General features: G+C 49.9%; 5 protein-coding genes across 5 annotated transcripts, besides 3 other annotated features; 3 read left to right on the top strand and 2 right to left on the bottom strand.

The window, feature by feature from the left end:
• Positions 1-173: 173 nt before the first annotated feature.
• Positions 174-3816, top strand: NFIA_085430 (putative nonsense-mediated mRNA decay protein (Nmd5); the record flags this gene model as incomplete). Its single annotated transcript, XM_001260485.1, has 8 exons — positions 174-263; positions 344-422; positions 548-1008; positions 1079-1263; positions 1325-3192; positions 3244-3422; positions 3478-3595; positions 3650-3816. 8 exons carry the CDS (start codon positions 174-176, stop codon positions 3814-3816), a joined length of 3147 nt encoding a protein of 1048 aa, XP_001260486.1.
• A 1111-nt stretch (positions 3817-4927) lies between these two features.
• Positions 4928-4953: a microsatellite.
• Positions 4954-5092: 139 nt separating this feature from the next.
• Positions 5093-5373, top strand: NFIA_085440 (uncharacterized protein; the record flags this gene model as incomplete). The annotated part of the gene is made up of 2 exons (XM_001260486.1): positions 5093-5305; positions 5356-5373. The coding sequence occupies 2 exons, from the start codon at positions 5093-5095 to the stop codon at positions 5371-5373; spliced, it is 231 nt and encodes a 76-aa protein (XP_001260487.1).
• A 248-nt stretch (positions 5374-5621) lies between these two features.
• vip1 (putative actin cytoskeleton protein (VIP1)) lies at positions 5622-6602 on the bottom strand (the record flags this gene model as incomplete). Its single annotated transcript, XM_001260487.1, has 3 exons — positions 5622-6249; positions 6369-6455; positions 6520-6602. 3 exons carry the CDS (start codon positions 6600-6602, stop codon positions 5622-5624), a joined length of 798 nt encoding a protein of 265 aa, XP_001260488.1.
• Positions 6292-6317: a microsatellite.
• Positions 6603-6991: 389 nt separating the features above from the next.
• NFIA_085460 (uncharacterized protein) lies at positions 6992-7660 on the bottom strand (the record flags this gene model as incomplete). The annotated part of the gene is made up of 1 exon (XM_001260488.1): positions 6992-7660. One exon carries the CDS (start codon positions 7658-7660, stop codon positions 6992-6994), a length of 669 nt encoding a protein of 222 aa, XP_001260489.1.
• Positions 7661-9261: 1601 nt separating this feature from the next.
• Positions 9262-9281: a microsatellite.
• Positions 9282-9421: 140 nt separating this feature from the next.
• NFIA_085470 (uncharacterized protein) lies at positions 9422-11038 on the top strand (the record flags this gene model as incomplete). The annotated part of the gene is made up of 1 exon (XM_001260489.1): positions 9422-11038. The coding sequence occupies one exon, from the start codon at positions 9422-9424 to the stop codon at positions 11036-11038; it is 1617 nt and encodes a 538-aa protein (XP_001260490.1).
• Positions 11039-11227: the final 189 nt, after the last annotated feature.

Genomic DNA, 11227 nt, shown 5'->3' on the forward strand with positions numbered 1-11227 from the left:
TTCTCTACCACTGTCTAATATCCGCTACTTATCTCCTTTCCCTCTCCTCCCCTCTCCTCTTCTCCTCTCTTCCTTCCGCCCCCATCTTCCTTTCGGGTTCACCACCTCGTGACGGGGCTTCTTCTATTCGGAGTTTTTGATTTTTGTTTCCAGGGGTCTGTTGTTGGTGCGAGATGGATGTTGCAGCTCTCCGAGACCGCATTCAGTCTACTCTCGACGCAAATGCGGATAATCGACGCCAAGCTGAATTGGATTTAAAATATGTATGTGGGGAGAGGACTCTGGAATGAGGGTTGACAGTGGAATTTCTTCCGACATAAATCTAATACTGGTCATTATCTAGGCTGAGACACAACCCGGCTTCATAAATGCGCTTCTGGATATTTTGCAGGGGGAGCAGAACAATGCTGTTCAACTTTCGGGTATGTTGACCCCGCTGGATGTCCGAGATATTTTTTTTTTTTTTCTTCTTCTTCGGACCCCTGAAGATCGATGGAATATTCGGCCTTTTCTCTGGACTTAACTGATGATGAATAATTACTTGCAGCCGGTGTCTACCTGAAGAACAGAATCAACCGCGGATGGTCGCCCGTCGAAGACAGCCCCCTGCGCGCACCGATTCCAGAGGCTGAAAAGCCCGGCTTCCGAGAGAGGCTAATCCCAGCGCTCGCATCGACGCCTCCCAATGTCCGCGCACAGCTTGTTCCTCTCCTCCAAAAGATCCTTCAGCATGATTTCCCTGAGCAGTGGCCGGGTTTTCTGGATATTACGCTTCAGTTGCTGGGCACCAACGATGCGAACTCCGTCTACGCTGGTCTACAATGTCTGCTGGCCATCTGCCGCGTCTACAGATTCAAGGCTGGAGAGAAGAGGGAGGAATTCGACAAGATTGTCGAGCACTCATTTCCCCAGCTCCTGAACATTGGGTTGAAATTGGTCGACGAGGAAAGCCTGGAGGCAGCTGAGATGCTCCGGATTGTTGTCAAGTCCTACAAACATGCTATTTATGTGGGTGGCCCGGGAATCAGATGCAACTGCTGCGGGAAAGGGGGTAAGGGCTGACTGTTGGTGATCATAGTTCGAACTTTCGCCTCATCTTCAAACCCACCAAGCGACTGTCGACTGGTGCACACTCTTCCTGAGAATCATTGCCAAGCAGCCTCCTGCCAACTCCATGATGGAATCCAAGGAAGAGAGGGAACTCAATCATTGGTGGAAGTGCAAGAAATGGTCCTATGCCAATTTGAACCGTCTGTTCATCAGGTGAGTAGATGTTTCTCCCTTCTGCGTTTGACGGCGAACAATTTATTCACAGATATCCTAGATACGGAAATCCCACCACAATGACCAAGTCTAGCACCCCGGATTACTCCCAATATGCGAAGACGTTCATCAGCACTTTCGCTCCGGAGATTCTCAAGGGATATTTGCAGGAGATTGACAAGTGGGTGTCAAAGGGACAGTGGCTCAGCAACCCTGCTCTTGCCTACACCTTGATCTTCCTGGAAGAGTGTGTCAAGCCTAAGGCGATGTGGGAGCACCTGAAGCCGCACATGGACAACTTGATCGCTCACTTCATATTCCCGATCATGTGCCAATCAGACGAGGATATTGAGCTGTTCGAAACCGACCCCTCGGAATATCTCCACCGGAAGTTGAACTTTTACGAAGAAGTTTCGGCGCCAGATGTTGCGGCCACGAATTTCTTGGTCGCGCTCACGAAGAACCGGAAGAAGCAGACTTTCTCGATCCTTACGTTCGTCAACAGCGTCGTCAGCAAGTATGAATCTGCTCCGGACGATCAGAAGCTACCCCGAGAGAAGGAAGGTGCTCTTCGCATGATCGGTTCACTGGCCTCTGTCATCTTGGGCAAGAAGAGCCCCATCGCTAATCAGGTTGAATACTTCTTCGTTCGTCACGTTTTCCCCGAATTCCGCAGTCCTCATGGCTTCCTCAGAGCTCGCGCCTGCGACACTCTTGAGAAATTCGAACAGCTCGATTTCCAGGACCCTAACAACCTCATGATCATCTACCGGAATATATTGGAATCGATGACCGATCCTGAACTGCCCGTCCGAGTGGAGGCCGCTCTTGCTCTGCAGCCTCTCATTCGTCATGACATTATCAGAACGTCGATGCAGCAGAACATTCCCCAGATCATGCAGCAGCTTCTCAAGCTCGCCAACGAGGTTGACGTGGACGCTCTGGCCAATGTCATGGAGGACTTTGTCGAAGTTTTCTCAGCTGAACTGACGCCGTTTGCTGTGGCTCTTAGCGAACAACTCCGTGATACGTACATGCGTATCGTTGGCGAATTGCTGGAGCGAAATGCTGCCAAGGGCGAAGAGGACACATATGGAGACTTTTTGGACGATAAGAGCATCACTGCTTTGGGTGTACTGCAGACCATCGGAACGCTCATATTGACTCTGGAGAGCACTCCTGATGTGCTCCTGCATCTTGAGACGATTCTCATGCCTGTTATCAGCATCACGCTTGAGAACAAGCTTTACGACCTCTACAACGAGGTCTTTGAGATCATTGACAGCTGCACCTTCGCCTCGAAATCCATCTCACCTACAATGTGGCAGGCTTTCGAGCTCATTCACAAGACCTTCAAAGCAGGTGCCGAGTTGTATCTGGAAGATATGCTGCCTGCCCTTGATAACTACGTCGCCTATGGCTCAGAAATGCTGGTTCAGAATCCTGCGTACCTTGCGGCGGTCGTTGGCATGGTCGAGGATATCTTCAGGGACGAGAAGGTCGGCGGTGTCGACCGGATATGTGGGTGCAAACTCGCAGAGACCGTGATGTTGAATCTGCGCGGCTATATTGACCAGTACATCCCTCTCTTCATTGAGCTCCCAATGCGCGTCATTGAGGCCGGGGAGGCTAGGACGAAGTCCTACCGTCTTCACCTGATGGAAATGGTAATCAACGCCATTTACTACAATCCTGTCCTCAGTCTGCAAGTGCTGGAATCCAAGGGCTGGACGAACAAGTTCTTCAGCACGTGGTTCTCCAACATTGACAACTTCAGACGTGTTCACGACAAGAAGCTGTCGATTGCAGCGATCAGCTCTCTGCTCACTCTGAAGGCTGGAGACGTTCCTGCCAGTGTGCAGCAAGGTTGGCCTAGACTTCTTCAGGGAGTCACCAGACTCTTCCAGACCCTGCCTGCAGCAATCAAGAGTAAGTACCCTACTTTTTTGTACCAGCTGAATCTTACTAAGCTTTTGAAAGGTCGCGAGGACGCCACGAAAGAGTCCGACTTCACATACGATGACGAAGGTGAAGAGGATGACGAGGAGAATGACTGGGATGGCGAGGTCGAGTGGACCGAAGGGGACGAGCTCGAGGGAGCAGCCGAGGGCGACGTGCCTGACGAGAGTGCCGCCTACCTTGATTTCTTGAACCAGGAGGTGAGTCGCATCGTGGATTTGGTTTTGAGAAATTCACACTAACCGTATTCTCCAGGCACAGAAGTTCGGCTCCTTTGCTGACGACGATGATGACGAGCTGGATGAGGAAAGTCTGCTTGAGACGCCACTGGACAAGATTGAGCCGTACGGAATGTTCAAGCATGTGTTCATGGGTATGTTGGCTTCCCCTGATGTAGTTTGGTGCGCTTTGGCTAACTCCCTACCAGGCCTTCAACAGGAACAGCCACAGCTTTATGAGAATCTCACGAAGATTTTGAGTCCTGAAGAACAGCAGATCATCCAGGCCGTCTTCCACGAGGCTGATGCCAAGGCCATGGCAGCAGCTAACGCGGAGGCTGCCGCTGCTGGAGTTCAGGCTAACGGCACCCAATGAGACACGACTTGCAAGCAGAATCAAGAATAAAAAATAGAAAGAAGAGATGTTCAGTCCGTCGACGAAATGAACCAGTCGAGATTGCTGAATCTTCCACATTTGATGATATAAGAACATGCCATGGCGATAGCTCTTGGGCTTTGGCTGTTTTCAAGCAGGCGCCTGGATTGAATAGGGCTCTCACGCCGCATGTGCTCGTTTTTCCTCGCCCCATTTTTTTTGTTATTTAGATCGTTTTCCTTTTCTTTGTCTGGATGCTGTCATGGTCATCTTGGTTCGTCTATAATTGTCGTCACGATCTCTCTACACAAAAAGTCCCACCATTGTATTGTGATTTGGTTCCATTTCCCCTGCATCCATGTACTGCACAGAATCAGATTACCCCATTAATCCTAGCATTTGGCTTAGGCTCATTTATGCTTGGGCATGAGCGAAATAAGATGCATTCTACCTATGATTTATCACGTTCTCTCAGCAAATCAAACGAAAAGGTAGCATTTGATTGGAATACTAAGTCTAGAGAGGAAGAAGAAATATGTACGGAGTACAAAAAGAGAAATGATATCAGTCTCCCGGAGTGGTGGTGCAAACAGGTCAAACTGCCTGAAGTAGTAAGCGGTCAGTTGAAGCACAAAGCTCAAGAGGCGAGCGGAGCCGAAAAAGGAAGGTGACTGGTCATCACAGTACGTTACTCATTAAAGTCACGTGATAGAAAGTGCAAACAGCACAAACCAACAGACCTATGACGCCATATCTGAAATCATGCGTGGTAGAGGTACAATGTAGACAGAGTCAAGTGGTCAACGATGCATCCAGAATTGATGGTGGCCCGTCATTCATTTCAACTGCAGCATGGACTGACGACTGCGTATCATTGTCTATCTATTTCTTATAACTTAGTATGTGTTTCGTGTACACAGTAGCCCTCGTACTAGCAGAAGTACCTCCAGCGACAAGTTGATGATAACAGTGGGCCCCATCCCAGACGTCATGATGATGAATCCCAACAAGGCGACCCTGTCTCCAGCTCTTCACAACATTTTAGCGCAAGTCGTCTACACTTAAAAGCCTAGGTAGGTATCTTGCAGACATCCCTCGCATCATCAAAAACCCATCAAACCATCAAACCATCAAACCACACTCCATTGCAGTTTGATACGTACCTACCATTGACATATCACAATCCCTCCACAAAAAAAAAAAGAGGGAAAAAGCAGATTGTAAGTCCTCTACCCCTCCCACTAATTGATCCCAACTTATATAACTTTAGAGCAAAATGTCCGCCCAAAACTCTGGCCGTCAGTCCCCTCCTCCTGAAACCCAGTCCGGCGCCCAGCAGCAGGATCCCCCCTCGGCGGGAAAGACACAGCCCGAGCTTCGTGGCGACCCACAGCATTCGCAGCGTGAGTCGAATGAGACCAAGGAGTCGAAGCTGGAGAGTAACCCCAAGCATCCGCTTGAGGATATTGAGGCGGCAAAGTACTCGAAGGTACATTGATAGGCGGAAGGGGTGATTCGATTTTTATGATGTATTTTTAGAATCCACTTGATGTGTGAATGAAACCTACGATTATTGAATGAGTATTCTCCTTTTGTTCTCCTCCTGGGAGGGATATTTGGTTGTGTACATGGTAATTAAGTACAGAAGGTGGTAGTGACTGCGATTGAAAAACTTCCGATGAATTATTGGTCATGAATTGCCAAGAAACACTAGATACTGGGGAATTTCAATAAGAACAATTGAAACATAGGCCTGCGAGCAATACAGAAATAAATCATGATTTGCTTAATCACTAAATCCCTAATCACGCCTTGGGCTCAGCGGGGGCTGCAGCACCCGCCGGTTGCGATGTCGGCGCAGCGCTAGGAGCAACGTTGGCAGCCTCTGCACCAGCCGCAGCAGGAGCATCCTCTGTCTGCTTTCCACTCTTCAAGTCTGCGAGTCTGCGGGCCTCGTTGTGGATGTCGCGCACCTGCTTGTCGGTCTGCACGTAGAACTCGCGGAGCTTCCTGCCAGATGGGGTATCCAAAGCCTTCTCAAAGTACGAGTGAAGACCGCGCCAGCCACTGGCCGCCTTGTCGGTGATCTTGTAGTTTTCATCAATCCCCTTGGCACGATCGGTGGCATGGTACTTCTGGTCGAAGTTGGTCAGGGCCGATGTGAAGCGGGAGGAAAAGCCGTGCTTCTTGTCCAGGGCGATGGCCTTCTGGATGGCGTTGTCGCTGATCACGTAGCCGTGGGCAAGGTACTCTGCGACAATCCGGGACTTGGGCTTGTCCTCTTGCTCGAGATCCTGGCTATTCTCGTCCTTGGCCTCCCCGGCTGTGGCCACATGGTCTCCGGCGATGTCGTCAATGGTGTGAGCGGCGGTAACATGCACTGTGGAGGGACCCAATTGGGTTTGATCGAGGAGCAAGGCGGTCTTTGCTGCTCTAGAGGATCGTTAGTTCGAGTTCCAGCTCCATCTCGCAGATAAAAAAAAAAAAAAATGAAAAAAAAATGTATGGCGTGACCAAGTTTCGATGGCGTGGACAGTGCGGGGTAGGCTTACGCTTCTTTCTCAAACGTCACCGTTGCAGACTTGGTCGCATCCTTCTCACCAGAAACTGGAGTCACAGAGATCGAAGTAATCTTTCCGCTATTAGTAGATAGAAAATATTAGCAAGCTAGTCAAAAGGTCGCGGTGAGCAGCCGTCTCATACCAGAAGCTGAAGAAGTCCTTGACCTCCTTATCAGTGGTGGCGGATGAGATTCCCGACACATGGACAGTGCTGCGTTCTGTCATTTTGATTTGAGTGATATTTCGAGATAAATATGAAAGTATGTGCTTGAGTAGATAAGGAATCAGAATGTTTCACAGAAACCTGTAGGATGATCGAATGTGAAAGTGCAGGACGATAACAGGTGTATTTATTTTGGCGTGCAGCCTAGCCCATGATTGCGCCACATATGACGTTGTGAGGGGCTGCATGCACCGCCACTGTGGAGTAGCTTTGATCGCGCATGTGAAAAGGCGATGAAAATAGATGGATAACTTGCAATTTGTCAATTAGTGCAGTAAAGCTGGCAGAATCAAGCAGAAGAAGAAATGGTTGGAGAATCAGATGGTTATGAAGCCGACATTCGTTGATATATTGATTATCCAAGATGCATGCTAGCTAATTCTAAGGCTAATCAAGGACCATCCTTCGCGTCGTCCCTCGAGGAGATGGACAGTTTTCCCAATTTCAGTGTCGTCTCATGGTCGTTTGTTGGCTGTTCTGGAGAGGCGACTTCGCGTTCTCGATATTTCTTAACAACAAGCTCGAGGTCCCGTATGCGACGACGCAGAGCCTCGTTTTCTCGCTTCATAGCTTCCAACTCTCCTCGTTGGACCAGTGTTTCCTGACGAGGCGGATTGCCGGAGGCTGGCACTTGTTGCGGGGAGAAAGACCTCTGACGGGCATTCTGCGGTCCGGGGACGTTGCTTGGCACATTCTCGCCCTGTTGTTGTGGTTGCGGTTGTATCAATGCAGCCAAGGATGGCAGGACTTGATCCGGCTGCCGCGATGTGGTCGACAAGGCACGAGCGGGCTTTGAAAGGTCGTTTGGACGTGCCGATGGGAATGACAAACTAGGCTCCCGAGATCGTGCAATTGCAGGCCCATTTCCTGTTCTCGATCCTTGAACTACTGGGACATAAGACGAGCTTAGACTCGATGATGAGCGATGTCGCCGCGACGCCGTCGGATGTGCTGAGCTAACTAAGTACGGTGTACTGTGATATCCGTCCAAGGAATCGTTGAGCGTGGTTGAAGTGGAGGAGGTGGTCGATGCAACAGAGGCGGTTTGCTGGCGTAGCATAGACAGCTCTCTGGAAAGCCGGTTTACCTGCCAACAAGCCCATGGTGTCAGAAAGGTGCAGCGTTGTTTGAGAACGTCAATACTTTACCATCGCTTCTTGCTCTCGCTCAACCAAGGAGTGGAGATCGGATGGCGTAAGGGGCTTTGGATGTCGCAGCGGAGCTTGCCAAATCTCAGTGTCATGCTTTCTTTGGAGCAGGTCCAGCCAGTTTCTTACGTGACACTACTCCTGCACCACCGTTTTCTCCCGCCCCTGGCATTGGACTTCCTTCATATGTTGTCTGGGGAAGAGAGATGCCGGGGGTTCCCGTTCCCTGCGATGGTCGTCGAAAGATGACGGCCGGGGTTGTGGACGGCTGCATTGCAGTTGCGGCACGGCGGCGAGAAGTTGGGGAAGAGGTAGGAACAGGACTCGGATCTGCAGGCATCCTTGTTTCCTGGACACATGTATCTCTAATGAAGGGCTGTCAGTTGAAGCAGAGAGCTTTTGGGAGCTATATAGAGGTGGCAAGTCGCAGTAATATTCGAAACCCCTGCGGAAAGGAGCTGAGAAAAGTAAACTAGAAGAACGAAGATGGAGGGTCAAGAGGGGCTTCGAAGCGAGGACGCTGAAAGCCTGGACGCAAGGCAGCCCCTTGATTGAAGTTCCAGAAGAATGAGCTCAAACATACCAGATATGGTGAGTGTCGCCAATTTTGCCTGCGAGACTGTGGAGCTTCATAATTCACGGATGATAAAGGGTGTCCGTTCACATTCGGGGTTAATCAGCATTCATAGACTGCATTTCTGTAGGTCAATGCGGTCAGCTTCATAGTGGTACCTGTACTTGATGTCTGAAGCGACTACAAAGAGACGGCTAAGTCTCAAACAATGATAGGACCTATGATCGTCGAAAAAGAGACGGTGTGGACATTGCAAGTAGACCAGTATGCCAACTTTCCCCAGGAGTCTGAACGCTGTGCCTAGCCAGTCGAAGCGAGAGTACATGGTTGAGGTGTCATCTCCCATTGTATCCTTGTCAGATCGTTGTACATTCCGAAGTGTTCGCAGAGAACTATCCATCGGCATAATGACATCTCATTTGCCAGACATGATATGGTCAGAAGCTTCCTGCTAAGAGTGACTGGCTGACTTCAGCAATTGTGCTGAAGCATTTTGACCAATCTGTCGACAATATATTCTCCGCCTCTGAAAATGTATACAATGCGTCAAGATGGGACACATGAGTGATCATCGACGGTCTGAGTCCTTCTCAAGCTCTCCACACCTAAGAGAAGATTGTATTTTGGATCGATCCCTGGACGCGTCTGATCGTTTAGATGGCTGTGAGGGTACCTAGATAATCGAATATATCCCTTACTTCTGTGGTCTATATACCTGGGACGGAGGAGTGCACTGCCATACAATGAGCTACAGAGGATTGTGCTCAAATCAAGGAAAATCAGTATGAACCACCTCACAAAGAGTGTGCAATCTTATACTCATAGATCAATTAAAGTCCCTTCTCAAGTTCATATGTTTTATAGCAGCGAGGAAAGCTTCTGCTCATAGGAAAAGAGTATGTATCTGCTTACGTAACAGGATCTACAACCTTCAGCAACAACAAAACAAAACAAAACAACAATTGAAGATGCGAGTAATTGGGCAGAAAACAAGTAAGTCAGAAGATCGCAAGGAGGATCGGCTTTGCTATTCAACAATCCATGGAAATTCTAGGTTGACGTCAGAGTTCGCCTGTAGCTCCTGAGCGAATCACTCGTCATGGCTGATCGATCTGAAGCTGATATCCCGACCGATGTTCCTCCTTTTGCCAGGCCGTTGGCTCCCTACATCAGAACTCGCCAGGAAGCGCTCCGCATCCGACAGGCTTTGACCTACTACCTTCGTTCGCAGATAGATTTTGCAGAGGATGACTCCGAAAATCCCAATTGTCATTCCCAATCTCATCTTTCCCTTAGCGTACCGCAAGATGCTGCGGTCAATGTCAAGCGAATCCCGGCAGAGTTGGCCGGGCTGAGGAGGGAATACTTGCAAGCACTCCAGGCGAATCTGGCCGCGCGGAAGGAGTATCATTCATTGACCGAGAAAATTGCGTCGGCGAAAGAGAGAACAAAAGGCTCAAAGACCGAGTCCCCGTCTATCGACCCCAGTTCAGAACTACAGACATACCTCCGACTGCTGCGTGATCGCCGTCGGCATGCGAAGTTGCAGGTCTTTCAGCACTATCTACATGAACTCAAAGAACGAGACTCGGATATCTCTGAGCGCATCGGTGACCGAGCGAGCCAAGGCCAGCAAATCGTGTCTTTGGAGGAGACCGAGGAGGAATGCAAACCGACGGGACGTGGCGCAGACGATGGAATTGAAGGCTTGGTACATAAACTGGAAAGGGCCGTGATCCGTGCCAAGGCTCAACTGGACCGAGAGAGAAGTCTCTTGGACGGTTTGAAGTCGCAGCTTGCGTCAGACAGTACAGATGTACCTCCGGCAGTCAAAGTTGCGGCATTGCAGCGGACGCGGGATGAGCTGGTGCAATGGGTTGAAGAGAAATTAGTGAGCGTGGGTAACGCAGACGATGCTCCTGTGCACGATCTTTCTCCCGAGGAGATCGAGGAGTCCACTCGGTCGGTCGAAGACCAAAAGGCAGAAATTGCGGCACAGTATATTGCCTACGTGGAAGCACGTAAGCGATTGTTGGATGCTGCTTCTCGGGCCTGTCAGCCTCTGACAATGCCATCTACGAAGCCGTCACGCCAATCGGTCGACTTAGGGAAGCTCGCGATTGGGGATCGATCTTCACTGGACCCGCTGGAGGTTCTGTCTTTTACAAGCGAGAATATTCTTCCACTATCTAAGGCCCAGCGAGCATTGGCTCTGCAGAAGAACTACTTATCGGGGTTGCTGACCAAGCAAAGGTCTATGACTCTCCGTATTCTGAATCGCTTGAGCGATGAGAGTCACCTTCTTCCGGAGTACCCTCTCTTGACTCTTCAACCCCGTTTCAAGCACATCAGTTCGAGGCATGCGACGAGCGCGACTGGGTTGCCGAAACCCGACGAAGTTGTTTCCTTAGCTGAATCATGGGCCTTCGCATCGGAAGCGGCAGCGACGAACGAACACCAGTACGTCGAGGAGAGGCTGGTAGAGGGCCAGGAGGCGGCTACGGACGCAGAGCATGTACTGCAGGAGGTGTACAACATGTTGAATCAGGACCTCGAGGAGACCTTGCGAGATCCGCAGTCATCAGAAGAGGACTTGAATGACATCTGGGCGTCTGAGGCTCGTTCGACCTGGTCTCGCACGAGGGGCACCAGGTCACAAAAGCAACCCAGAGGTCCATGGGCCAAGCTTAATGGACAATTGGGTATCACTGAGTGATTGCATGAAGGAAGCGCTACACACACCGGATTGCTATGTTTCCATTTGATGTATATATCTAAAGTGTTATGATATCACGCTCTGAACCTCAATTTTTCTTGATGGCGCATTTTCCTTGGGAATAAAAATATGATTTGCAAATAAAGTTATGATATCGGCTCGGAAGGGTAGCCCAGAAGAGCCAGTCAA

The sequence above is a fragment of the Aspergillus fischeri genome, genomic scaffold (assembly GCF_000149645.3).
Source record: "Aspergillus fischeri NRRL 181 1099437636264 genomic scaffold, whole genome shotgun sequence".
Lineage (NCBI taxonomy): Eukaryota > Fungi > Ascomycota > Eurotiomycetes > Eurotiales > Aspergillaceae > Aspergillus > Aspergillus fischeri.